The 25,884-nt window shown below is 58.3% G+C and overlaps 1 protein-coding gene across 1 annotated transcript in view; it reads left to right on the forward strand.

The window, feature by feature from the left end:
* The window catches only part of LOC105306488 (trafficking protein particle complex subunit 9-like), a 285,172-nt gene that overhangs the window by 173,350 nt on the left and 85,938 nt on the right, over positions 1 to 25,884 (forward strand). Inside the window, exon 10 of the mRNA XM_011381532.2 lies at positions 16,931 to 17,079. Coding sequence (XP_011379834.2) covers positions 16,931 to 17,079 — 149 coding nt within the window. The remainder of the gene's footprint in view (positions 1 to 16,930; positions 17,080 to 25,884) is intronic.

Consider the following 25,884-nt stretch of genomic DNA (forward strand, 5'->3'; position numbering starts at 1 on the left):
TTGCTACCTGTGATTCATAGGTGAGACAGTGACGGGGAGGGACAAGTCACACGTGCTGCTCGCGGACTTGGTGCCGGACACTGAGCGAAGCAGACATTTCCTTCACTAAATTCTTGTGAGAATGCCGTGCCATGGGCATGTTTTCTTATTTTGGGGACAAGGACCTTGAGGCCCAGAGGTTCCAGAGCCGGCCACCCCTCCGGCACACACATGAAGCAGGCAGGCCCGCTGGGTCTCCCCGTTGTAGAGACAAACCCCAGAGCAGGTGGGAGTAAAGAAGTGTCCTCCCTCCTCCCCCTTCAGTGGCCACACCACGGACCCTCCAGGCCCACGCGGTTGAGGATGGAGACGGGCGCTTCTGCTCAAGGCCACCGTTGTCTCTGACGGTGGCAAGTCCCTTTGCCATGCACACTCATAGCGTCACAGGACCCGTGGGAGGTGATGGACGTGTGAGGGGCTGAGATCCTGGTGGCGAGGCGACTTACTGGAGTCCCGGTTTCCCAGGCAATGCCTCCAGTTCTCTCTCCCACCTGCGTCGTGCCCAGAACTGTGGACGAGGCCTCATGTCCCTGTCACGACAGCCGGGATATCAGGCTTCCATGTCCCCATCTCATGGGTGAAGAAGTCGGCCCCTCAGAATACTTCACTGTCTGACCAGGCACTCGGCAGAGCGGGACTCTGAGTCCTGTCTGCAGAGGTGGCCCTGTCTGCATCAACCCTGACCCAGGGCCCTTGGCGTGGTGTCCAGTGCATCTACTCGCAGAAGCAGGCGGGGAGCCCTGTGCGGTGCTCAGGGAAGGGGCCTCGGCCGTTGTCCAGCCTGGAGCTCCTGAGTGGGACGAGAGTCGGCTCCCCGTGGCAGCAGAGAATGGAACGGGAACGCTTAGCATTGTAGGAGCGGAGGCTCAGACGGGCTGACTGTTCAGGAGAAGATTCCATCTACGCTGTGAGCACCGCTGCAGTGGCCCTGGGAGCCAGCAGTCCGTGGTCCGAGAGGGACTGGGAGAGCCCCATTTAAAGAGCCGAGACTGAGCTTTCTCTGTGCAAATTGTCACCGAGGTGGTGGCCTGTTTCTCTCATTGTCACCGCTGACTGTAATGATGGGAGACCCAGGCAGCCTGTGCCAGCTCATACTGTGCTTATGGTCACGGCGATCGTGCCTGTCCTTCCGATGGGACTAGGCGGTCCTTCAAGTCGGGGATTCAGTCACATTCACCTGCGATGGCGTCCTGTACAGTGTCGGCACCCAGAACATGCTGAATGAACGAACGACATAAAAGATTGACATGGTTCAATCTTTTTGAAATTGCATTTTTCAAAAATGAATTTCGTAGCTTCTGATGTCGGTTTCTGAAATGTAGTTTCAGCTAAGGGCGGAGACGTATGGGCAGGATGTTATCACAGTCAGATAGCTTTCTACAAGCTGTCACCAGCGAGTGGCCACGTAGTATAGCAGACTATTTCTCTATCTTAATCTTACAAGGCATTATTATTGCTTTTTGCAGGTGAGGAAATTAAGGCTCAGACAGGTTATGTCATTTACTTGGGCTCACGCAGCCAAGTGAGGCAGATCTGGAATTTATATGCTTGGTCTGTCAGGGCCAGTTTCTTAGGGGAAATTCATGCTAAAACAGAGGGGCACATAAAAAACTGATCGTGGGCCACAGTTAGACATCGGGCATGTATGGCTCGATCCCCGAAACCTAGCGCAGGTAGAGCAGAAACCAAGGCGGCTCAGCTGAGGGCAGGGATCCAGAAAACGGCAAGCGAGCGTGCGCAGAAGGGTCCGAGTTTGAGATACAACATCCGTGGCCCCTGAGAGGGGAGGCCTGGGAAGGTCACGCAGAAGCGTCCTGTGTGGCCGGGGGGCCGGTGGGGCTCAGGACTCTGGCTCAGTGCCGCACAGCCTCCTGCTTTGCCCTGGCCGCCATGCCTTCCTCCCATGGTGCAATAGGTCGGCCGACGGGAGGTGAGAATCATTCACCGCAGCGGACGTGCTGCCTCGCGAGGCAAGCTGGCCTGCAGGACCTTGGACTGCAGTTCACCTACTCGTTCATGATGCGACACGGTTCATTTCTTAATAGGTCACGTTTCTTAGACGTTGGGAGAGATGTTGCTTGTGGAGGCCCCAGGTTTAGACAGGGCCAGAGCTGAGGCAGTGTCACATGGGGCAGTGTCCCCAGGGGAACTGTCCCATAGCAGGAGAAGGAAAACTGGGTCGTAAGAACTGTGATGCTGGGGAAAAGTGGCAGAGTCCCCAGGCAGACAGGTAAAGGAGACGATGGCTCTCGGCCGGGGAAGACGGAGGCTTCCAGAAGCCACGGCCTGTGCACTTGGCCGTCTGTGACTGTGGACAAGCACATGGCATTCCGGGGAGAAGAGCTGGTTGTTCGCTGTGCCGGGCCGTGCCGGGCCGTGAATGACAGCAGAGCCGCACGTCGTGCCCAGCCGACACGGCGAGGAGGGTCGGCCGCACGCCTTTGCCATTCCAGGGTTCACATTGGCCAGCCTTGCCTGGTATGCGTGGCAGGGAAAGGGAAGAGACCGAACTGTGCGATGGCCGTCACAGGTCCGATCCAGCATGGATGCGCCACTCTGCATGGGCCCAGTGACTGAAGCAAGCGCGTGGCCAAGCCTGACGTCTACGAGGGGAAGCGTGTCACCTCACCCCCAACAGCGGCTTTCCCACTCAAGGCCTGGCGGTACGGGGGTCCCTCTGCCTGGGTCTGCCACCGTGCCCTTAGCTGTGCGGTCGGTGCTCCCGAGCCCCAGCCCCTGCCCGGACCTGCCCCAGACGCCAGCGGCGCACTCCAGACCTCCGCAGCCTCCTTTCATTTTGAGCCATGTCGCTGCCCGTAGGTGCCCGTCATGCCTGACAGATCCTCTGAGTTGGGGGACAGAACTGAAGGCCAGGCCATCCGGAGTCGCATTTTCTCATTTGGACGTGGCAGAGCAGCTCTGGGTGATTTCTGCTCTTCGTTTTCAGCAGTTTCTCGGACAGGCCATCGTCAGCTACTGTCCAGCAGCAAACTAGAGCCGTATTTTAGGCCAGCACAGCCCTAGCTTCTCCCTGCTGCATCCGTGTTCCTCTCTCTCTGCCACGCTGGGCTCGTGATCTTCAGCGACTCCGTGATGAGCCACGGTGGCCAGAGCCCAGTCTCATCTAGGCAGAGAGCCGCGCTCGTCCCCTCGGCTGCCTGTGCCCAGACTGTGCGGGTGTCGTGTTGCAGATTGGACCACCCCGAGCCGATAGGGAAGCGGGGCTCGGCTCTGCTCGGTCCTGCGTCGCGAGGGACGGGCCAGGCCCCCTTCCCCTGTGAGCGCCCCACCGCCGAGCCTGGGTTTCAGGGGCCGCTGGCGGCTCGAGGCGCGTGCGAGGGCCCGTGGAAGACTGGACGTCTCCTTCCGATGATCCCACCAGTAAAACCTTGAGTGTGGAATCCGCCATTGTCACTCACCGCTGCAGTCCTCGGGGACATCACGCCTGCCTCCTAAGGTGGTGCTGAGGATCGGGGTGACACGGCCCCCATGCAGCAGGCCTGCGGGCCACAGCCATCAGCTTCTACTCGTGTCCTCATGCTCCGAGCAGAAGGTTGAGCCCCACGTGCCAAGGTGACATCCCAGGGATCGGAACTGCTGAGGGGGCTGGGTCTCCTCCAAGCCCCGCCCTCGGAGCAGGGAGGGAGAGGCCCTGACAGAGTAGGCGCTGGCACCCGAGGGCTGATTCCAGCAGGCGGCTTTCCTTGCCCGTGCCTCAGTTTCCACGTCGGGGGGGGCACTGCTGGGTCGCAAGAGGTGTCACGCATGGCTGGCGCGTGCGCGTGCTGTCACCGTCGTCACCCCGCCCCATCTGGGCTCTGAGGGACCAGCGGGCGCTGTGGCTGGCGGGACGTGAGACCTCAGCCTGAGTCCCCCGCGTCGTGGGGCCAGAGCTGGGGGTGTCCGACAGGTCTGGAAGGGTCGAAGGCGTCTTTACTATTCATCTCGTCACTGTTACCTTTTTGTCCTTTTAGTGTCTGGGCTGGAAAAAAAGATATAAATAGCACTCGTCTGCGGCCTCGAAGGTCTGCGAGTGCGCGCTGTCTCGAATGCAAAGCAGAAGCTCCTTTCCGAAGCTTTGATCTAGTCATTAACTCCCTTGTTTTCCACTGTGATGCGCGCCAGCCGCCACCCACCCTGCGCTGGGGGAGGCCTGCAGGGAGCGGCCCGCGAGGGTGCAGCGAGGTGTCCTCCGCTCCTGCTGGCGCTGCGTGGCAGCTGCAGGCCGGCTGCGGCCCCCGGCCCCGCCACGCAGGCCGTCCCTCCGGGCGTCGGGAGCGGGCAGATGCCTGCTACAGCGGCGGGCGCCGGGCCCAGTGGGGATCAGCCCCTTGCCCCCCTCACCCGCGGCATCCAGGTGATCCCGGAAACAAGGGAGACGAAGTCCTGCTGGTCGGACGCCGGTTCGCTGCCGTCTCCCACACTGAGTGTTTTCTTTGTATCACGTGACAAAGGTTTGGAGGGACAGCGGAATCACTCACAGCGTTAGCCGTTTACTTCCGTGTCTCCCAGGGCCGGAGACCCTCTCACCTACAGGCCCCATCACCCTATTTTACAGATGAGCACCCCGTCTTTTGTGCCCGAGAGGAGTTTGAAATGTGTGGTGCAGAGAGGGCAGGGCTGGAGATGGGGCTGGACAGACCTGGTGTCTGGGGGTCCCCCGGGGCGCCTCCTTGGCTCTTGAAACTCACAGCCAGCCCCGCCAGGCCTTGCTTGGGTCACAGTTCCGGGCCAGGGGCCCCTCAGACCCCGTCCCTTCCACAGTGGCATGTCAGGCCATGGGTGCATGCAGAAGAGGTGCAGGATTCTCAGGGTCCCAGAAACCTGCACAGCGGGAAAGGGAAGCGGGCAGCTGAGGACTCTAAGGGGCAGAGGCAAAGCCGGGAGCTGAGCGGCCACTGGAGGCACAGAGAGGACTGAGCTGTGTCTTTTCGCAGATCTGAGGCCAGCTCTGTGTTTGAGAGAGGTCATGTCATGCAGTCGTGCAGGGGCACCTGTGTTAACTAACATTGCCCAGACTTTGTTTTCTTGTGGTGACTCTGAGCCTTAAGTATATTCATTTACGCATCGCCGTCTAAAATGTGACAGACGGTCCCTATCTGTGTGATTTCTGTCAGAGGAAGCAACAAAAAATGCACGTTATACCTAAAGTTTACAGGATCGTTTAGAAATCATTTTATTTTTAAAGAGAAGCACTTTAAATCTTAAACAAATAGAAGTGATGATAATTCTCGATTTCATTAAGTACTTGCTGCTCACAAATTTACACAAAACGGGGTTGCCGCGGGGTGTTTACAACAGCGCCAGCTCCTCCCCAGCCAACTCCCAGCAGCCGCCCTTCAGTGCTCCTACTTACAAGGCTGTGAGCTGGGGACTGTGGGACACACAGCACGGTGCGGAGCAGACCTCCCCGCGAGGAGCCAGTGTCCTAAGCTGCATGTGTTTCAGTGTCCAGTGGGACGTGTTCCAACTCGCGGGGACACCCAGGACCCGTACCTGTGAGGCCCGTCCACGCTGTGGGCACGTGACAGCAGTTCGTTCCCGTTTGTTGCTGACTGGCAGTTCACCGTGAGGACATAGTGACGTTTGTTCGCCCGCCCACCTGTCAGTGGACTTTGGGTTGTTCCTGCTTCCTGGCTGCTCCGGGTGAGGCCGCTGGCACCGTTCACGAGGGGGTCCGTGTGGACTCTCTCGTTTCTCTTGGCGAACGCCCGGCTGGGACTGTTGGCATGTATGGTAGCTCCGTGTGACTGTCCGAGAAACCACCCAGCTGTTTCCAGTGGCCGCGCCCCCTCACGTCTGTCAGCGCTGCCCGAGAGTCCCCGCTCCTCCACGGCACTGCCACGCTTGCGTGGCCGGGCTTTCCACTGTGCCGGCCTCGGCGACATCGTGGTTTTGGCCTGCACTCCCTCGGCGACCGCTGGTGCTGACCGCGTCTCAGGCCTGTGTCGCCCGTTCACGTGCCTCCTCCTGCGAAGTCCCCGTAAAGCTTCCGGCCGCTGTTCGTCGCGTCGTTGGTCGTGGAGTTTGGGGACTTCTTAACGTCATCTGGGTCCTGTCTGACCTGAGCGTTGCGAAGACCTTCTCTGTCGCTTGCCTTTGAAGATCCCAAGTTTTAATGCGATGAATCCAGTTCATCGTGTTCTCTTCTCTGACTTGTCCTCACGGTCACTCAGCTGCCCCTCGTCTCCATCCCGCTGAACTATCCAATGAGGTTTTAAATTTTTTGTGTGTTTTTAAGCTATAAAATTTCCATTTGCCTCTTTAAAAAACTACTTTCTGTTTCTCTGTTGTATATTCCTGTATTTTTTTTTGTTCCTTTCCCATTATTTGAATCACAGGGAGCCCGGTTATAACAACCGTCTTGAAGACTTTGGTGTTTCCCGCATTCGGACCATTTTCGTGTCGTCGTTGGTTCTTGAAGTTTGGTCACATTTTCCAGCGGGTTATTTTTATTTTTTTGCATCTTAGCTATTTTACATTGTATTCGAGTGTTGTGAATGTTTTGTCTTGTCGACTCTGACTCTCGCTTATTTTTCGTTAGTCTCTGGAGAACCCTGATGGTTGGTTTTGGCAGACAGCCTGTCCGGTCAGGCTCCGATTATAAATTCTGCCTCCTTCCTTGGGTGGAAGTCAACACGTGCGTCCTGCAGCTCAGGCGCCCAAGCCTCTGCCCGTGGCCCTCAGTCCGTCCAGTTGTGACCTGGTGAATTGTTACCACTGACCCTGATGGTAGCATCTGTCCGTTTCTGGGATGCAGATGCTTCCCTTTGTGGCCATTTTCAAGCCACCAACATGACATCACTGAATACAGCACTGAGAAGAGATGCCATCAGCTGACTCTCGGGAGCGGGCGGGAGCTGGCCCTAGCACTCCCTGGTTCTGTCCCACCCTGTGCCACTCGGAGTCAGGCGGCGAGACTCGCGCATGGGGGCGGATCCCAGTCCAGTTCTCCAGGACTTTGCTGCGCTGCCGAGTGTGCGGGGGGCGTGTGGGGGGTCCCACAGATGAGGCCTAGAGGTGCGTGGGCCCAGGCGGTGGGGAGTCTTGGGTGCCTTCCTAGGGAGCTTGTGTTCTGTGTCCTCTGGGTTCCTTTCTGCGCCCTGTGGCTGGGTCCTGTGCCAGGGCGTATGTCGTAGGTAGTGGGAGCCAGTTGCCACCAACGTTCGAATGTGTGCTTGGTGCTCAGCACGTTCTGTTTTCAACCTCATTTCATGAAGCAAGAAAATGCTTCAGGAGGCCAAACGATTGACCCAGGATGACACAGACATGGAGGCAGACAGAGCTGGGAAGCAAATCCACATTTCCTCGTGTCCGCAGCCCTGAGAGGGCCTTCTGTCACCCCCACCCTGGGCTCCGAGGGCTGGGCCCAAAGGACCGTGGAGACCCCTCCCTGAGCTTCGCACAAACCTTTCACTTGTTTGCAAGGGGAATCCAAGTATTTCCTATTCCTGTTTGCTTTTCTCATTTAATTTAGGAAATATAAGGTTTAATTCAGAATCGATGGAATGTGTAATTAGATATAATAGCACTTTTTTACTAATGGCAACTGATTTAGTACGATCGAGGCACTTTGTTAACAAACTGGGGCATTTCACTGCCTTAAAACCAATCAGCTCAGTACCGAGCGGCTCCCTCTGGGAGGATAAGGCCTCAGCCACACAAAAGGCTTCTGGGTGCCTCATAGGTCAACCAGATATTTTCTTCAGCACCTACGACGTGCCAGGCAATGTTCCAGGTGCTAGGAAGGTGAAGACAGATGGGTCGTGCCCTGCCTGTCAGAGAACCCTCTGACCAGCGGGGAGAAGTATGTGTGCAATGCTAATCTTTTCGCCACATGTTTTATCAGAGAAACTACTAGAAACACAGAGGCGTGAGAAAGAGAGCTTAGCCCGGTGAGGAGGGGCCAAAGCTTGGGGCCAGGCGAGCAGAGCGCTGAATGACCATCGCGCCCTCGCTGAACAAGGTGGGGGGCGGGGGGACGACCGTGACCCCCAGCAATGCTGGCAGTGGGAGGCTCTGGCCGAGGCGGGGTCCCGGAGGCTCGTGCAGTTGGGCGGTGCTGGACGGTGCGCAAAACCCGCTCCGAGCCATTTCAGTGGCGTCGCGTGTGGAGACAGGTCTATGGCTGCTGCCTTGGTGACAGTGCAGTTATGTCAGGAGCTTCATCAGAAGAACTGATCTGTCAGATGAGCACTCAGGTGTCTCTGGAGTGAAGGCCAAGGCCCTGACGTGCGGAAGAACCCCACTTCTCGCCATCCCTCCCACCCGAGTTCGGGTTTCTGGGATTTTCCCGGGGTTGCTGCCCTGCCCCCACTCGCCAGTGCCCTGCCTCGGGCCCGGGCCCTCCAGCCCATCTCCACTGGTCGGCACCATGGCCAGCCCGGTCCTCCAGACCCTAAATCAAGCCTCTCATGGTGCTACCCTCCTGCTTCAACTTCCCATGGCTAAGAGCCGTGCTCTCTTAAGGCCTCCGGGCCCCACGCCAGCCTCCCGTGTGCAGACTGGCCAGCTCGCAGCTCGAGGCACAGGCCGAGGGCACTGCAGGCACGCGGCCTCGGCTCCGGCCTCAGTGCACGCTGGCCTTGGGCCGGTCTGCCACCTTCTCCTTCCTCCTCGCCCGGCATCCCGCTGGCTCCTGCTCCTGGGGTCTCGGCGTCTGCATTTCTCACTAGAGTAGGAGTTCCCTTGGGAGCCTCGATTTCCCCATCTGTAGAACAGGAACCACCCTGCCTGCCCTCGGGGTTCTCATGGGGATTGGTGCCCAGCACAGAGGCCACCGTTTCTGTGAACTGGGTGGGAGGGGCTTAGAGTAGTGCCCAGCCCAGAGGAAGTCCTCGTGCGTGTTCCAGATTCTTATTTAAAAACCTTACTGCCTCCTTGGCGCTCACGCCTCTTTGAAAGGATTTTGGCCTTCTGGAAATGTATTCTAAGTTTTATTTTCTAAAGGAATCCCTTTTAATGCTGTGTCCTATAAATTGTTTTTGTTGACAGTGGTATTTGTTGACGGTTATGCAGATGTTATTTTACACACAGATGCCAGTCCAGCAACGTCCAATTTGCAAGCCTCTTTGAGAAGTCCATACCTTGGGAATTTCGTTTTCTCAATGGCGATTTTGGTTTGGATTTGGGCCACTGCACCAGCTTGCAAACTGGTCTCGTCCGGTCTCTTCCCCTCCTCCCTTCCACCGGGCTGCCTCAGGGGTCTTCCATAGGCTTGGAGAGGGCTGCTGCCTGCCTTCTGCGAAACCTCCTTGGCCCCCTTCGTCTACAGAAAGTTCTAGAAGCTCTAGTAAGAAACCACTTAGCAGGGCACTGAGGTCCTTTGGCGTCTGCACCTGTTTTTCTCGCGCGTCGTCACAGTTCTGTTCTCAAGGCAAGGAGGCACGCCTGGTGCCGGGCCGGCTTGCCCACAGTGTGCTGGTTCCTGGGCGGAGGTGAGGAGGGCAGGGAGGGGACAGCAGGGGCCGGAGCTGAGTGAGAATGACGTCGCCATCTGGGCAGCCGCTGCAGGAGGAGGCAGGAGGCCTGACCTGGGGCACGGACAGGCCGGGAACTGCCTGGGACCTGCCAGACCCGGAGGGCAAAGGGGAAAGAGGACTCGCGGGCCACGCAGTGGGTGGCAGGGTGGTGACGGAAGAGGCCGCGGGCCCCGAGGGGAGAGGGTATTTGAGGTGCCAGTGGGAAGATGTAGCTACAGTAGTAACAGCCAAAAGGGAACCAGGCTTTCCGAAAGGCTTTTTACTGAGAGTACCTCATCCTAAATCATCCATCCACAGGTCACCTTTTCTTAGGTAGGTAGTATGCTCATATTCCAGGTGACAGACGAGGGTCACAGTGTTTAGGATACGCTCCCGGGGTCACAACGTGAGCTTCAAGTGGAACACGGTCTTCTGGAGAGAGGACGTCCGGCAGAGGTGACTCAGGCACAGTCAGGCTCTGCCCTGGGGACGGGTTGGCGGCTGCCAGGCCTGCATGACCTTTTCTGGGCACCACGGTGACGTGAGGAGGCCTTGTTCCCTGGAAACAGGGCCACGTCGCCCCCTCAGCGCGACCCGCTCCTGTGCCCTGAAGGCCACACACGGCTCCGTGTCCGGCCCCCCTCCTCGGCGAAGCGGACAAGCGTAGCGATGGCGCTGTGGCCCGGTGGTCGTGGGGCGGACGAGGCCGTGAGGACCTGGCCGTGAGGAAGTCCCGGCTGGGGGCCACCCCCGCACCCCTCCAAGGCCCTCACCTCACTGGCTGCAGACCCCACCTCCAGATTTGGGGGAGGCGCACCCTCCCGTGGACGGTCGGGGCAGTGCACCCTGACGTAGGGGTCAAAGTTCTGGGGGTTCAGCTCTGCCGAAGGGATGTCTTTATGCACAGGGCTTTTTGGCGTAGAGGGCAGTGGAAGCACTGCTGACCTTCGGCACGTCCACGTCTTTCCTCGGCCTCGGAAACTGGGGGTGCACGGAGCCCTCACGCTGCGTCCTGGGCACCTCACCCGCCGGATCCATCCGCAGCAGTTCCCCAGTGGCTTTTGCGGGGCTTTAACCCTGTGGGTTCTTCTCTCTCGTCCTCACTCGGGGCCTGTGAGAACCCTGGCTCGGCCAAGCCTGCCCCCCGCCCCCCACGCCGTGGGATCCTGTGTGATACCCGTAGAAGGGCCGTGTTCTCAGTTTGGAGTCTCGGCCCCGGGCCCCGGCTTTGGCTTCTGGCCAGTGTCCCGGGGGGTCACGGGGCCTGCAGGGAGAAGCTGGTGCCTGACCTGCGGACGCCCCGTTGGCCGCCGCAGCCTCCGCCCACGCCAGGCTCTGCAGGGGGGCCCCATCCTCGTGGCCACGTCATTGCTTGTGCCTCAGTTTCCTCATCTGCTTTGTGACGACAGTGAAACCCACTTCAGGATGACGTGATCGTCGCTAACGCTCAGTAATGTCCCCTCGAGTCTACTTCCTTTTCCTCCTTCAGTCCCTCCATCTTTGTGCTCATGTGGGGTTTCCGCTCTCAAGGCCAGTTCTCCGCCGTCCTCCCGTGTGGGCCCGCCGGCCCCGCTGCGCCACCGTCTCCTGGGTAACACTCGTGCATGGTGAGACCACGAGAGCCTCCGCTGTCTGGCCCCTACTGGGCCTTTGTCCCTTCCCAGTCCCCTGTCCAGTCAGAGTGACATCCAGGGTGCCGGCTCACTGTCACGCTCCACCGCCTTTGGCTCCTGTTCCCAGGGTGACCCCTCTTGACCTCTGCCCTCTGACTGCCAGCCCCTCCCCATCTGGCGGGTCTCAGCTCTGCCAGCATGCCTTCGCAACGTCCCTGAGGTTTCCGAGGCAGCACCTGGGCGTCCTCACGTCGTGGCATGAGCCCCGGGCCTGCAGCGTGACGGCTGCTCTCAGAGTCCCGTCACGCTCGCCTCAGGTGGCTTGTTCCAGGTCCCCACCCCTCAGTCTGGCCCGTGTGAACCATGGTGTGACTGACGTGTCCCCTCACACCCTGGTTGGCAGATCGCAGGGTGGCTGAGAGTTGCAGAGTCTCAGGAGGCTCTTCCTGCAACTGTCGTGGGAGATTCGGACCTGCCCAGTGTCGTGGCTGCGGCCGCTGAGTGGGGGGCTGCGCTGCGGTGCCCACACCTCAGATGCAGGCTGCCCAGCCATGTGGGTGATGGGCGTGCAGCGGGCCCTGTGGCTGTGACGTTGCTGCTGAAGGTCCCCCTCCTCGAATCCAGCGAGTGACTCTGGCAGAGCTCAGAAGGAGCTGGGAAGAGCCTTTGGCAAAGAGCCTTCGAGGTTCGGTTAGCCTGCCGGTTTTCCACGGCAGGAGATCCTGACGCCATCACATCCGCCCCTGCAGAGGCCACGGTTCGTCGGCCGAGCCCCTCCACCCAGCGCTTTCCAGCCTTCCCCACCCCGAGCATGGCCCTTTGGGGGAGGGAAGGAGCCTCTCAGGCTCTCTCGATCACGGCGGAAAAACTCAAAAGAGCTGGTGCTCTAGGACAGTCAGAAGCAGGAGGCGCCAGCACTCAGGACGCACCCGCCCGGGCCAGGCCGCAGGCCCACGGTGTGCACGTGAAGGCCTGAGGGACGCGCGCCCTCCTTGCTGGGCCAGCGCGGAGGCTCAGAGATGGGGTGGCTTGCTCTGAGGCACAGCCAAGTAGAGGCGGCCCCCGGCAGAACTAGACCTTTGAGACCTAATAGGCAGGCAGAAGCCAGTAACGAATCTTGCCCGCATGGGGCCGAGGCTGCAGCGAGAGGCCAGGGGCTCGCCTGGGAGTCTCGGTAAAATGTTGAAGAGCACAGGACAGTGAGTGAAAAGAATAAATATCTGGCATTTATCTCCATTTTATACTTCACAAAATGTCTTCGTAAATGCTATCTCCCTTGATCTTTATTACGATAACTGCCTTTAATAGCTATAATTTTTTAAAATAGCTTTATCGAGATGTGATTCACATATCATACAATTTGCCCATCTGAAGCACACAATTCAGTGATTTTTTTAGTACGTTCACGGCATCGTGCAGCCATCACCATGATCCATCTTAGACCATTTTCCTTACCCCGAAAGTAAGAGCTGTCATTTTTTGAGCTCCAGTTATGTGCCAGTGGTCCACTTCACTTCTCCACGACCCCGACTGACTCTGCAGTGTGGGACATCTACCTTGCAGATGAAGCCGAGGCCCGGGGCCACCCAGGCCACTTGCCTCTGGCCATAGAGGTCCTGAGTGACAAAGGACAGATCCAGGTCCAGGTCTGTAGCTTCAGAGGACCGTGCTCCTCTGTGTCCACCATTCTCCATCCCAGACGGGGTCCCCACAGCTAGATGTCAGACCCCCCGTTCCACACCTGGTCAGGAGCCCACTTGCAACCCCGCCCTGCCCCGCTGTGCTGCGGAGCCCGCGGGCAGAAGGCACTGGGCCCAAGCTTCCTGCTGCCTTTGCTGGGCTGATGGCCACACGGATCCAGCAGGCTGGCCGGCCCTTTTAGGGTGCAGTCTCTTCCCAGGGGAGGCCTAGTGGAGAGAAATGAGCAAAAAGTGACCCGAGCAGCAGGAGTCCAGCCCTCGCTGTGCTCCCTACGGTTTCGGGGTGTGGGCGGGGTACGCGCACTGGCAACTGGTGATTAAGAGTAAATCTCGTTTTATTAAGCACCATTTTCTGTGCCGAGGAAAGAATTTCAGGCCCTGAAGTGAACGTTCGTCTGCAGACGTGCGAGGCGAGGCTCTGCTTCCACGGAGACGCTGGCTGCGGTCGAGGGGCCCGTCCCTGGAGTCCTGACACTCGGGGTGGCTGCTCCAGCTCAGCACCCCCACCTCTGGCCCTTAGAAACGGCGCTTTGTTTCATTTTTCTCTAATGCAGAGAAAATAGGTATAAACTTTACATGAGCAGCGCCAGCGTTGAAGGGGATATCTCGGGCTGCGTGTGCGAGACCCTTCACTCAACTCACATCCTCTTACAGCTGTCGGGGGCAGAGCCCTGTGCTCCCAGGTATGATGGCTGAGCCCACCCTCGGGACACGGGCACGGACACTGGTGACTGTGGGGTGGGGGTGGTGAGCACCCCGGCAGGCCTGGCAGGGAGGGCGGGTAGGAGGTGAGACTCCCCGTGGAGGCCATGTCTGGTGGGGTCTGACAGGGTGGGAGTGGCCCCCTGGAGGAGGGGGTGAAGGGTGGGGAGTGGCGGGCCAGCGTCTGAGCCGAGGGCCCCGGGAGCGCGGGCCCCGTGCAGAGAGGGCAGGGCCAGCGTCGAGGCTGCCTCCCGACCAGCACCTGGAGGCCGCGGTGAGTTATTTGCACTCAGTTTGCCCATCTGTGAAACGCAGGTGGTGCCCAGGCTCCCCCTGAGTGTGAACTGAGAGTGTTCAGGCTAGATGGTCATCTTCTGAGAAGCTGCTTCATCAGCAAGAAGCCGCTGTCCCCTGACAGCCACTCTGGTCCCTGCCCTTGGCTTTCGTTCAACTCACGGAATCAAAACCGAAGGTGTAGGCGGGCCCCACACGACCTCCACCGTCCAGATGAGCTGGAGGGATACCTCAGAAACAGAGACTTTTACAACGAAAAGAGAGCCAGGCACCCCCCCCCCCCGACGCTGCTGTCTCCTGAGCTGCTCCCCACGAAGGGACCACGTTCTGTGCACGGAGCAGACGAGAGGCCGGGGGACTGGACACAGACCCCCAGGCCCTGCCTTGTGCATCAGCTGCACAGACCCCTCACCCAGCTCTCCGTCCCTGTAGCTGCTCAGGGCGAGCACCGGCCGGGTGTGCGCTGGAGCTCCCGTGAGCGGGGACACCCCTCTCGTCACCGCACGCCGCAGGTGTCCAGGCCTGGCCAGGAAGCCTGCGCCTCCCGCCTGCCGTCTCTGTGGCCTTGGGCAGGTTACTTTACTTTCTGCGGCCTGTGCACAGCCCCTCCCTCAGCAGCTGTGACGACGGAGAGGGTGGTGGCCGGGAGCTCGCCCCGGGCGGCCCGTGCTGGGCGCCGCTGCCCTGGTGTTTGCCATCGCTGACGATGCTAAGCTGAGACAGCGCCGTGCTCGGACTTTTAGGATGTGCTGTGTCTTTCCAGTTAAAGATGATAACAAGAAAGGATTTTTCCCCCCGTAATCGATCTGTGAGGCTTAAGGAGAAAATGCTCTTCTCTTTGGGTGTGATCCAGATGCCCGTGTTCACACCATGTTCTTGTCTGCCACACGCCCCTCTCGTTCAGGGTGTGTGACTCGGGAGGCCGGCTGCTTTGTTTCACTCGGGTCGTACATCCCTACAAAGCAGAGAATAGGCAGGTCTTCTGCGGCCGGATACCCGCCTCTCTGATGCCCACGCAGATTCAGAGCAGCAGCCTCCGGGCCGTCAGTTTTCGCCCAGAGAAAGCGCGGTGTGACGGTGTGGTCGGCCCTCCTAAAGCCGACTCCTCGGTTTGTGCTCAGCTGTCATCATCATGATTCCCCCGGCGAGGTTATCAGCTGTTCAAAGACTGAATCAGGTGATACGGTATTTTAAAAACCAGTGCTTTTTTAGAGACTCCAAAAATCACAGCACCTTTTTTTAGTGCCAACTCTTGACTATTATTGTCACATTTGGCCATAAAATTAAACATGAAAATTGGCATTCAATAGCGGTATTAATTTTATTTAACTCTGACTCATCAGAGATGAGCAGAGTGGGACGGTGGCGGGGACCGTCCGGGCGGAGGGCCGAGGCAGGGCACACACCGAGGATGTGGGTTTAGATCAGAGCCGCGTTGGAAACCTGAGCCTCGGCTCTCCCTGGACAGCCGCGGTGGCTTCCTCGGCTTCTCCCAGCCTCTCCGTCCATGATGTGGGGTCACTCGCCGTGGCAGCGGCCACCGTTTACACAGGCCTCTCTGTGTTCTGGGCCCTGTGCTCGCCGTTTCGTATCCAGCATCTTATGGAATCAGCACAAAATTGTACAAGTGGGATTTGTTAGCCCCAGAGGTGAAGAAGCTGGGCTGCAGTGTTTAGCGCCCTGCGGGGACTTTCGGACTGTGGGGGACACCTCCCCTCCAGGAAGAAAGGTGCTGTCAGGGCTCATGTGGTTGGACAGGCCTTGGGCACAACGGACATCTGATCACGTGTTCAATGACATCTGCGGACATCGTGTCCCTGGAGACGTGTCTGGGGCCTGGGTCTCTCCTCCATCTGGGGTTCAAGTCTCATCCCTACAGCTGTCTGGAGGGACCCTCTCAAGGCGCCAGCCACATTTGCGTACGTCGTCACCCTCATTTACAGAGTGGCCGGCGACCCAGCGGCACGCTTCCCATTTTACACAGGAAGCTGGGCTGCTGAGAAGTCCAGTGTGTGGCACATACACAGGTGACAAAGAAAGCCCTCCCCAGTGGGGCCACCAGCCTCGCTCTGGAGACCGCTCCCTGGCTCAGAGGCTGGGGCAGCAGCGAGGGGGAAGAGGTGTGCATCAGGGTGCCAGGGAAGGCCCGTAACTCAGCCAGGGCTGCTGCAGTGCGACAGGCATGATTCTGGGCCTGCGAGACTGTGGTCAACAAGACTCAGAGATCCTGACCTCAGGGAGCTCAGTCCAGTAGAACTGATAGGCAGTTAAGTCCAGAAATAAATATTTCCAGCTCGTGACAAATGCTAGGACAGAAATAAGTCGAATGCTGCAAAGGAGAACGAGGCGAGGGGGGATGGAGAGAGAGCCGCCAGGGGTGAGGGGGACCGGGAGGACCTTTCTTAAGCTCGAACCTAAAGAACAAAGGCTCCAGCTGTGCCAAGGGTCAGGAGAAAAATGCTCCCTGCCTAGAGAGCAGTGAGCAAACAGGCTAAGGCAGGAAGCGCCTACTGTGCTCCAGAAGCTGCCAGAAGGTCGAGAGGGCTGGGTCCAGCCAGCAAAGCCGAGAGCGCTTGCAGAAAACGTGATGCTCGAGCAGAAACCTGAGGGTGGGCAGTGGCTCAGGAGGAAAGTGGGTTGGGCGCAGGGGGCTGGAAGTGGGCAGGTGGGCGCTGTGCCGCCGCTGGCACCTGGTGCGTGTGAGCAAGCGCGTCTGGCCAGGATGAAGAGCGAGGGGACGGGCAGGCCTCTGATGATGAGGCTGCTGTTCCCAGGGGGCTCTTGGGGTCCCCGTGGTTAAATAATTGCTAGTCTGTGATTTTCCACATGGGGTCTTGTCCGCCTTGTCCTGTTCCAGAATTTAAATTTTCTTCTGGGGCACCTGAGCCTTCTCCGAGGCCAGAATCTATGGCCGTCCTCAGTTCTAAACTGTGTGTTGAACCAGCTCTGAAGCCAGTGCTACCCTGGGAGTCTATTATTCCATTTTCTTGGAATGAATCCGCTTTGAATTACGATAATGATTCATTGTACTGTCTCACGCCGGCATGGGCTGATTCTCCAACAGCCAGCAGAAGAAATTGTCCTCCTGATTAATTCTCCGCTGTGTTTCCCCTTCTCTTAGAATGGCGATCCAAGTGGACAAGTTCAACTTTGAGAGTTTCCCAGAATCCCCTGGGGAGAAGGGGCAGCTGGAAGGAGAGCGGCAGACGGCCCGGAGCCTGGAGATCAACAGCAAGCTGGGCATCCGCTGGGGACTCATATCCTTTTGTGGTGGGCCCCTCTGGGACTCGGTGCACCCCACTCGGGGTTATGAGGGGACCCCACGGGATTAGCCATCAAATTTTAGCCACAAGTAGCCCAGCAAAGCCATGGCAAGGAAGTAGGGACCAAGGAGCCGGCATCGCCCTAGCCCCTCACCACCTCCAGGCGCCGCTCGTAAATGGTTGATTCCGCTGAGAAAGCCGCCTTGGCCTCGGACCATGTATTTCCTGCCAGCCTGGGCATTCGCGTTAGTGACAGGTTTTCAAGGCCACCTCTCAGTGCTGGGCCTGAGGAGTCTCACAGACTGACAGCCGAACGTGGGGTGCGATTGTCTGGGAAGCCGCAGCTGGCGTGCGCATCTGACCAAGCCACGAAGGGGCCATGTTGGGGACCGGGCGGGTCTCCAGAAGGACTGTTCTGTGAGAGTGTTTGTAAAATAGTGGACCCCGCCCTGGGCTTTGGGTCAGCGCCTGGCTCGTGGCAGACGCTCCGCTGGCGGGGGTGGGGGGCGGGCATCCTGGAGAAACCAGGCGCCCGTGTTCATGGACGCGTGTGGTCGGCGGTCTTGACAGAGCGCCTGCTTTGTCCCGGGTATGTCGCGAGGCCCCTGAGCAGCTGAGAGGCAAAGACGAGGCCTCGGTGCAGCCGCGCCGTCTGAGGGTGTGGCTCTGTCATCTGAGAATTAAAGGTGCTGCGGGCGCAGGGACTGGATGCTGTGCCAAGCACCCTGAGGTTCAGAGGAGGAAGCTGCTGTTGGGGGCGGGGGGCAATTAGAGGAGACTTCGGAGGAGGTGACCTTAGAGCAGGCTTTTTAAGGGTGGGTGGACGTTTAGCCACGGGGACGACGGGGAATGCCCCAAGACGTCCTGGGATGTGAGAGGGTGGCCGCCCGGAGAGCGACCCCTTGCAGGGGCAGCTCCGCCGTGGTTGTCTGTTCATCTTATCGCACGCCGATTCTGTCGGCATGGGATGCTCACAGCTTGTCGTGCAGCCTCAGATCACCCTAGACTGTCTCTCTGGGAAGATCTGTCCTTGGGCGACATAGGTTCCAGGAGCTGTGGCAAGTTTCTTTATGCAAACTAAAGTGGAATTGGGGCAGGTAGACCTCTCTCCAAAAAGCTCGTGACGAAATAAGCACGTTACTCGTAGACGGGAGGCCTCGAGAAGGGGCGCTCTCAGCAGAATGCCTGGGGACTCGGGGGACCACCCCTGTACGTCGTGGAGTTAAGGCGCTCATCTTTTGTACAGAGAGGACTCTGTGAAAAGGTGGGGGCGAGTGGACTCGTCCTGCTCTTAGCCCCACCAGAGCTCAGCACAGAGTCAGGGCACAGTCGGTCCTCGCCGGCCGAATAAGCAGAGTGACAAGCGCGGTGAAGCTGCCGTGCTCATGGCTTCCCAGGCCTGCTGCCTCCGCCGTCTGATTGACGCCTTCCACGTCTCTGATTCGGCACTCCTGTTCCATCGAGGAAACGGAATCTCAGGGGTGAACTGACTTACTGCGAGTCCAGCCAGGAAGTGGTGGAGCCGGGGACCAGCCCAGGTGGGACTGGCGGCACAGGGCCCGCAGCCAGTCCCCGTCCCCAAGGGAGAGGGTTATGAAAACGATCCGGTCTCTACGGGCTCGACCAGAGGAGGCTGTTAGCTCTCACGTGCTGGCATCTAAGTGATGCGGGAGCCGGGGAGGACTTGGATCTTTTTGGTGGGACTCAGGTCGTTCAGGCTCCATGACCTCCTGGCGTGGAAGTCCCCGAGCGAGGCAGAGGACACTTGCACCTGGGTCTTGCAGCTTCGGCTTCACGCAGGGGGCTCCGTGCCACGCCAGAAGTCCTGGCTGGGTCTGATTCAGCCCCAGCTCACTGTCACGCAGCATCCGGTGGGGGAAGGGGCAGTGCGCTTGGGGGTGCCAGAAGGGAAGGATTCATCCGCCTGAGTGGTCTCACTGTGGCTCAGGGAAAAGTGGGGAGCCTGGGAATGGGAGCCCATATTCTACAGGATTAGGCCTCACTAGGTGCCAGGGCACATGGCAGCTTGTCCTGGTGCTCCACCTCCACTTCCCGGGTGCTGCCCTGGGCCGGCCCAAGTCACCCATGTCGCTCAGCAACTCCCAGGGCGTTTCGTCATCCTGTCTCGCGGATGAAAACTGCCTGCCAAGTCACGTGTACAAAGCAGGAGCTGGCACTCGAAGCCCGTTAGCCCGCCTCCAGGCCCCAGGGCCCTGCCAGCGTGTGCCGCCTTCCACAGGGTCCTGCTGCCCATCAGAACAGTCAGAAAGAACCAGAAATGCCTTTGAGCTTCTCTCCTTTCAGCTTTGACTCCAGTAAGACGTTGACTTCCCTGTTTTCTGTACTCACCTAATAATCCAGACGACCAGCATTTACTGAATAACTGCCACGTGCCAGGCACATCTGTCTCCTAGATTTACGAGCGACCGCCCCGATCGGCGAATTCAGTGGAAGAGTGAACGCGAGGACGTTCTCTCTCGCCCGCATCTGGTCCTGACATCTGGCCCGGCTGACGTGCAGGCCCCTGCTATTGTAAACCTGTATTCGGGCAGATGGGAAGACCACGGATTGCATTGGCTAGTTATTCCATTATGCATTTCAGTAGCATTTTCTCAATATTTAGACATTATGGAAAATTCGAGCCTAATTTGACACCTATTCCTAGTAATGAAAACGGCCCCTGTGTAGCGCGTAAAGCTGGAGAGTCGTGTTTCAGGGGGAATTGTGGCTCTTGAGTAGATCCACGCACACCTGTCTTCGTCATACCAGGTCCTCGCCCGGCTAGTGAGGGATACGTCGTGTTGCCCCCGTGTGCTGGGCCCCGGGGAGGCCCCGGCTGAGGGCAGGGCAGATACAGAGATGGACACGTATGGGGCAGCTGGGAGGGCTGAGGCGGGAGCCTGCCCATGGGAGGGCTGCCACCTTCCAGAGCCTGCAGAACAGCAGGGACCTAAATCTGTCCCTGTGACTGGTACACAGTGTGCAGACTGGAGAGGCCAGCAGGACTCAGGGGCCTCTGTGCCACTGAGGAGTCGAGCTGGCCGGCCTACGTTCCCGCCTTGCTTCCCCTCCCCGCAACCCCGTAAAGACAAGGGTAAGCTCAGTGACCGCCTCCTCCTGTCCTACCTCAGCCGGTTCCTTTCACCTCCCAGGGTCTCTTGCCTCGGGGACCCAGTGCACCCTCCCAGTACGTCCCTGCTGGTGCAGCCACTCCCTGCTTCCGGGTCCCTCCTGTCACGTGCCCTCACCTCTGCTCTGTGGAAGAGGCAGGGCAGGCTTTATTACACGGAGCCCGGAACCAGAGAGATGACAGTGAAGACACTTAAGGTCACGCCCCTGGTAACTGGCCAAGAACTGGCTCACCCCAAGCCTTGCGACTGGTCCCATGGGTCTCCGCGCTGTGCTGCATAGGCTGCCGGGGAGGTCGGGAGCCCACCACGGGGACAAGGTGACCTCCTTCGAGCAGGGGGCAGAGGGCAGTGGGCCATCGGGGGTGGAGCACCAGGGACCGAACGGCACTTTGTCCCCGAAGCTGCGTGGGTCTGCGGTGGAATTTTCACTCTGGCCCCGGCCCAGCCGGATGCACTAATGCATTTGAAGCTGCCTTCTCCTTTAAATTCCAGGAACCTGTCCCTTCTTTGAAACCCTGTTGACCAGTTTTGTCATCACGCCAGTGAGAAAGCACCTGTCGCACAGCTCCCGTGAGGCAGTTCCTTGGCGCGTCACATTCGCCACAAGAGGCCAAGGAGGGAACGCTCCGGTCAGCGGGACCCTAGACTCCACAGGTGACCCTGGTGGTCGCCCTCCTGCCATTACCCCTCCTCCTGCCTTGGTTACTGCCTTGTCACCTGCCAGGTACCAAGCAGGATAGTAGCATTTTTCTTAAACCAAACCTGCAAAACAGGTATTGCTTACTTCTTTTTAAAAAATAAGTGAATTTTGGAAGTAACTCACCTGAGATTGCACGGCTGGCAGGAGAGCCAGGACCCCAAAACTGTGCTGTTTTCCTGTTGACTAGCGGCGGGGTCACCTGTGAGGATGTCATAGCTCCTGAGCCTGGGAGGTGTCAGCAGCGTGAGCCCCCCTTTCCTGCCAGGAGACCTCGTGCTGCTCCGGTGACCTGGCCTCAGCTGTGCAGAGAAGATGGTGGCCAGGTGTCACCTGGGGCCGTCTACCGTGTCCTCTCTTCTGCCTCCAGTGGGACCTGCCAAAAGGGCCAGGATTGTAGTTCTGAGCGTCCCCTGGGGTGGCAGGTTTGGGGATGTTTGGGACACGACTGCGTCTGTTTTCACTTCCCGTCTGTAGTTCAGGAAAGGGGAAGTGAGTGTCAGCGTTTGACCAGGGCCTTTACGGTGGACCTCACATGTCCACTCTCCCTAGCCCACTCGGTGCTCACCTCTAGTTAGAGCACTTACGGAGCACGAGCCCCTTCCCCGAGGACTGCTCTCGCTTGCCTTGAGGTCAGATGACAGCGTCCACTCAGCAGCTATCTGTTGGTGACCTGCTGAGAGCTGTGGGGAGTGCTGAGCAGAACCAGTTGTGGACCAGCCTGGTAGAGTGTGATCTCGTTCTCCGGGCCCAGCGCTGTTGTTAAAACCACATGGCGCATGGACGTCCGCGTCTCATTGACGCGGGAGCCCAGGGTGCCGGCTCGGCTGCAGTTTGCTGAGCGCCGAGAGGCACGAGAGGCACGAGAGGCACCAGCGAGATTTGTCCTAAATGAAGCCTGCTCGCTTCCCCGGGGCAGCCCTGCTCGGACGACTCGTGTGGGAGCAGGTGCGGGACCAGCTTGGAGCAGGCTTGGTACTGTCTCACCGTCTCATTTTCCTTGTTTTTATTGCGAATCTCCCTTCAGACAGCGTTTCAGGTGTTGCTGACATAGCAGAATCCGAGCCCATGTGAGATTCGTGACCAGAACTGGGCGCACAGTTCAGCTGATCCCACAAAGGCCATGGACCTGGACCATCTGGGCAGCATCTCTGCCAGGTGGTCTGATAAGCACACGCGTCTCCCGCTCTGTCCGGAGACCGTTCGTAGCCATCTGGCCGTGTTGAGGGCGAGGCCGGGGCTCACGGAGCCCAACTGCAAAGCGCTTTAGATGCCTCAGAATCGATGTCCCACGGTGAGGGGCGGACTGTCTTTGCGGGGTGCTGAGTTCTGGGGACAGAAGTAATGGAGCAATGTGGCTTTTCTCTCCGAGCGCAGGGTCCTGCTTTCCAGAGGGACTACCCGTGTCCCGGGCTGTGTGTCATCAAGTGGGGTCCGTGTTCGGCCTCGCAGACACACATCACCCTCTGTGAACCCAGGAAGCTCAACACGGCTACGACATTTGTCCTCACTTTTTGTCTGTGGTTTCACAGGCATGACCCAAGGCTGTAGGCCCGGTGCCTGCAGCTTGGTTGATCAGGGGCGGGACAGCCAGCTCGGAGCACAGCCAGGCCTGGCGTCTGTTTCTGAGGCCGCTGTCTTTCCAGCAAGGAGAACCTGCCTGCTCCCGGGCCCTCCCCCTAGAAGTCAGGCAGAGAGGAAGCTATCTGCGCTGGGTCGCCCACGCTCGCCCTTTACCCTCTATCTGGCTTCTAGCTTGTTCTCAAAGGTGCTTCTTAGTGGAGCTCTGTCCTCTCACGCCGTGAAAAATATCAGAGACCTTTAGCCGAGACTCCTTGAAAATACGGTACGCTGTGTTCTTCTAATAGTCATGTTGGAAGAAACAGTTTTGTCTAAATGGGTTTTAATACAAACAGCTCCTGTCATCAGTACAGCCGATTCCTTGATCATCTCAAGTAAATGCAGAATCGCGTTTTGTATCTGCCTTTAGGGAACTTAGCTTTTATGGCTGGTGGCAGTCACCTGGTTCAGAGGCCTCTAGTCTCTCAGTGGAGACGCTTTGATGGCCAAAGGGAAGTGTTGCACCTTCGACGCCGTAAAGTCACCCTGGCCATTGGGCCATCGGTGGGCAGGGAAATAAGGTGGGAGGCACACAGATTCGATTGCTGTCTCCCCAGAACCAAATATGGTAGTCATAAAATTACTTTGAGAGGAGTCAGAGTTTGGCACGCAGAACATGCAGTTCAGATTTGGCTGGTCTATGGGAGTCGGGGAGGATTTCCCCAGCCAGCAAGCTCTGGTTCAAATCTGTGTTGGGGGGGGTCTGTGATGTGTGGTGTGCGTGTGAGCATTGGTTCGTGTTGGGCTTGTGTGCATTTTGTGTACTTTTGGTGTGACAGTGCTTGTGAACATGTGTATCTTATATAATAGAATCATAAAATTGCAGAGCTTAAATAACAGCTAACACGCCTGTGGCATTTACCAGATGCCAGGCACTGTTCTGAGTGATTTATATAGATTTACTCACTCAGTTTTTACAAAATCCCACAAAGTACATTTGGATCCACACTCCACAGATGGGGAAACTGAGGCCCAGTGAGATTAACTACCTCATTTCAGGCCACCCAGCTTGTCAGTGGCAGAGCTGGGATTTGCATCCAGCCGCTTGGCCTCTGAGTCAGTGCCCTCGGCTCCGTGCCACGAACAGCAGAAGAGCCTCTGGTCCCTGCCGGCCCTCTGAATTCTTCCCGTGTTGCAGACGGAACCTGAAGCGCGGGCACCTCGCCTCCGGCACGCCGCCGGCAGGTGCTGCCCCCTGCAGCGCGCTCTGCGTTCCCCGCTGCCGTCCGTCCTGACGGGACCCGCAGGGCTGAGCCACGTGCAGACTCTTCCCCGGGCAGCTCGTCACGCTGCCTGGCATTTTCTGTCCAGTTGGGTCTCTCACACCAGGGAGCTGACAGGAGATGCTGGCGCCCGCCCTGGGGTGAGAAAACCAGCATCAACATCCTCAAAGTTCATGAAGCAAATTGAAAAACAAAGTCACGGGAAAGAGGCTCATTAATCACTTAAAGCATCTTTCCATTAGTGTAATTTCTGTTTATGACAATTTGCTAATTTATTTGCACTGGAGTGGGGCTGGGCTAAGTTCCCGCACCTGTAGTCACTCCAGAGCTGGCGCGTGGGCACAGACAGCCTGTCTTCTGGCGGTGAGGCGGGGGGTGCCGAGGTGAAGCCCCCGGCGCCCACTCCAGGGCACTCACCTAGAAGCCGCTGTGGAGGTGCCTGCGTCAGCTGCTCTCCCGGGACCGGCTTCCGGCTTCGCTCAGCAGACCGCGTGTAGCAGCCAGGCGTTGAGACCACGGCGCTGCTCTCCTGTGAGAGGTGAGGCCGGCAGCTCAGGCCCGCAGGCTCAGAGGAGCCTGGCCACTCGCTGGGCCACCCGGTCCCCAGGGGGAGAGCTGATCGAACAATCGTTTTTTTCTAAAATACCAGACCAGGTCACATAAATACACACGCGATATCGCAAGCTGCCGTGGTTTCAGACGCCCTTACACCGCGGTGCACTTCCAAATGCTTCACTGCTCACGGCCAGTGAAAATGAGAGGATGGTGTTTATGAACCTTCCACATTTTCCTTGCATCCGGCTGTTTCTCAGATTCGGAAGCAAACGTTCACGGTTCCCGGGACACATAGAAGATTAACTGAGACAGTGTGCGTGAGAACATTTGTAAACAAAAAGGTTCTGCTCAAATACTGATTCATTAATTAAATTGAATTAATAATGATGGGTGACTAATAAGGTCTAATCCTCCCACAATAGACTGGGCTTCTTAAAAGTAGGAAGGATCTCATCTCGGTTGGTCTTTTCATCCCTAGCACCTTCCACGGCGTACGTAGTAGGTATCGATAAGTACTTTGGTGTGTGGATTAAGGCCGGAGCATGCGGGGGCACGTGCACACCTACGTGGCGAGTGCAGGGCAGGTGCGCTAACAGGTGTAGCGCTCTCGGCCGGCAGGAAGGGCTTGGGGTGCATCAGATAGGACATCCCACAGAAGGTGAAGTTTAAGCTCCAGAGATGGGTCAGTGGTCACCAGAATGACAAGGCCGCAGAGGGCTCCAGGCAGGTCTCAGTCATGGCAATAAACGTCTGGAGCCTGGGGTGGCCGGTGCTACTGTGGGAGTTGGGCAAGGAGCCCCAGAGCCGAGGGACGGCTTGCCCAATGTCGAGCTGGCGCTCACCGCTGGCCAGACTGGGGCTGTCCTTGTGCAGATGGCAGAACCTCCCCCCTTTTCCAGAAGGGGACGCCGCTTCCACGTGCCGTGCAGTCCTGGCCCTGAGCACTGGCGTTAGAAACTGCCTGTGGGAGTTTCTCCTCTGTAGGGACAAACCCATACCCCTCATGGAATGATACCAGTACTGCTGAACAGGTGTGACCCCAAAACCTCATGGGTTACCTCACAGGAGGAATAGTGAGCTATTTAGGGACCAAGGGACTCTTGCCCTCTGCGAGGTGCCCTCTGAGGTCCCACGGCACCCCAAGGGTTTCATCTTTTAGAGGTGCTTCGAAGGTGAGACCCTGCCCCAGTCCGTCTGCTGTGCTGCGGAGTGAGGACCAGCCTCCCTGGCAGCGCGTGGCACGTGGGGAGGAAGTCAGGACAGGGGACGGAGCTGCGCTGGGGCCCAGACAGCTGCCTCTGAGCCCCCGTGCCCGTCCGTCCTGGTGAGGGGAGAGTTATTTCATGTCCCCGAGGCTTTCTCAGCCTGAAATTACCGCAAGGACTCTAAGAGATGGTCCCTGGGTGACCGACAGAGAGACGCTCAGCGGTAAGCAGGAGGCGTTTATTGAGCACCTACCATGTGCCAGGCACAGTACCCATGACCGAGGACGCCTTTCCTCACCCCCACCCCCGGCCTCTGAACTCTTTCATCATCAGTTTGTGGAAAATTAGCAGCTAAGCAGTTCAGAGGTCAGGGATGCCTGC

Source organism: Pteropus vampyrus, unplaced genomic scaffold (genome assembly GCF_000151845.1).
Source record: "Pteropus vampyrus isolate Shadow unplaced genomic scaffold, Pvam_2.0 Scaffold438, whole genome shotgun sequence".
In the NCBI taxonomy this organism is placed as follows: domain Eukaryota; kingdom Metazoa; phylum Chordata; class Mammalia; order Chiroptera; family Pteropodidae; genus Pteropus; species Pteropus vampyrus.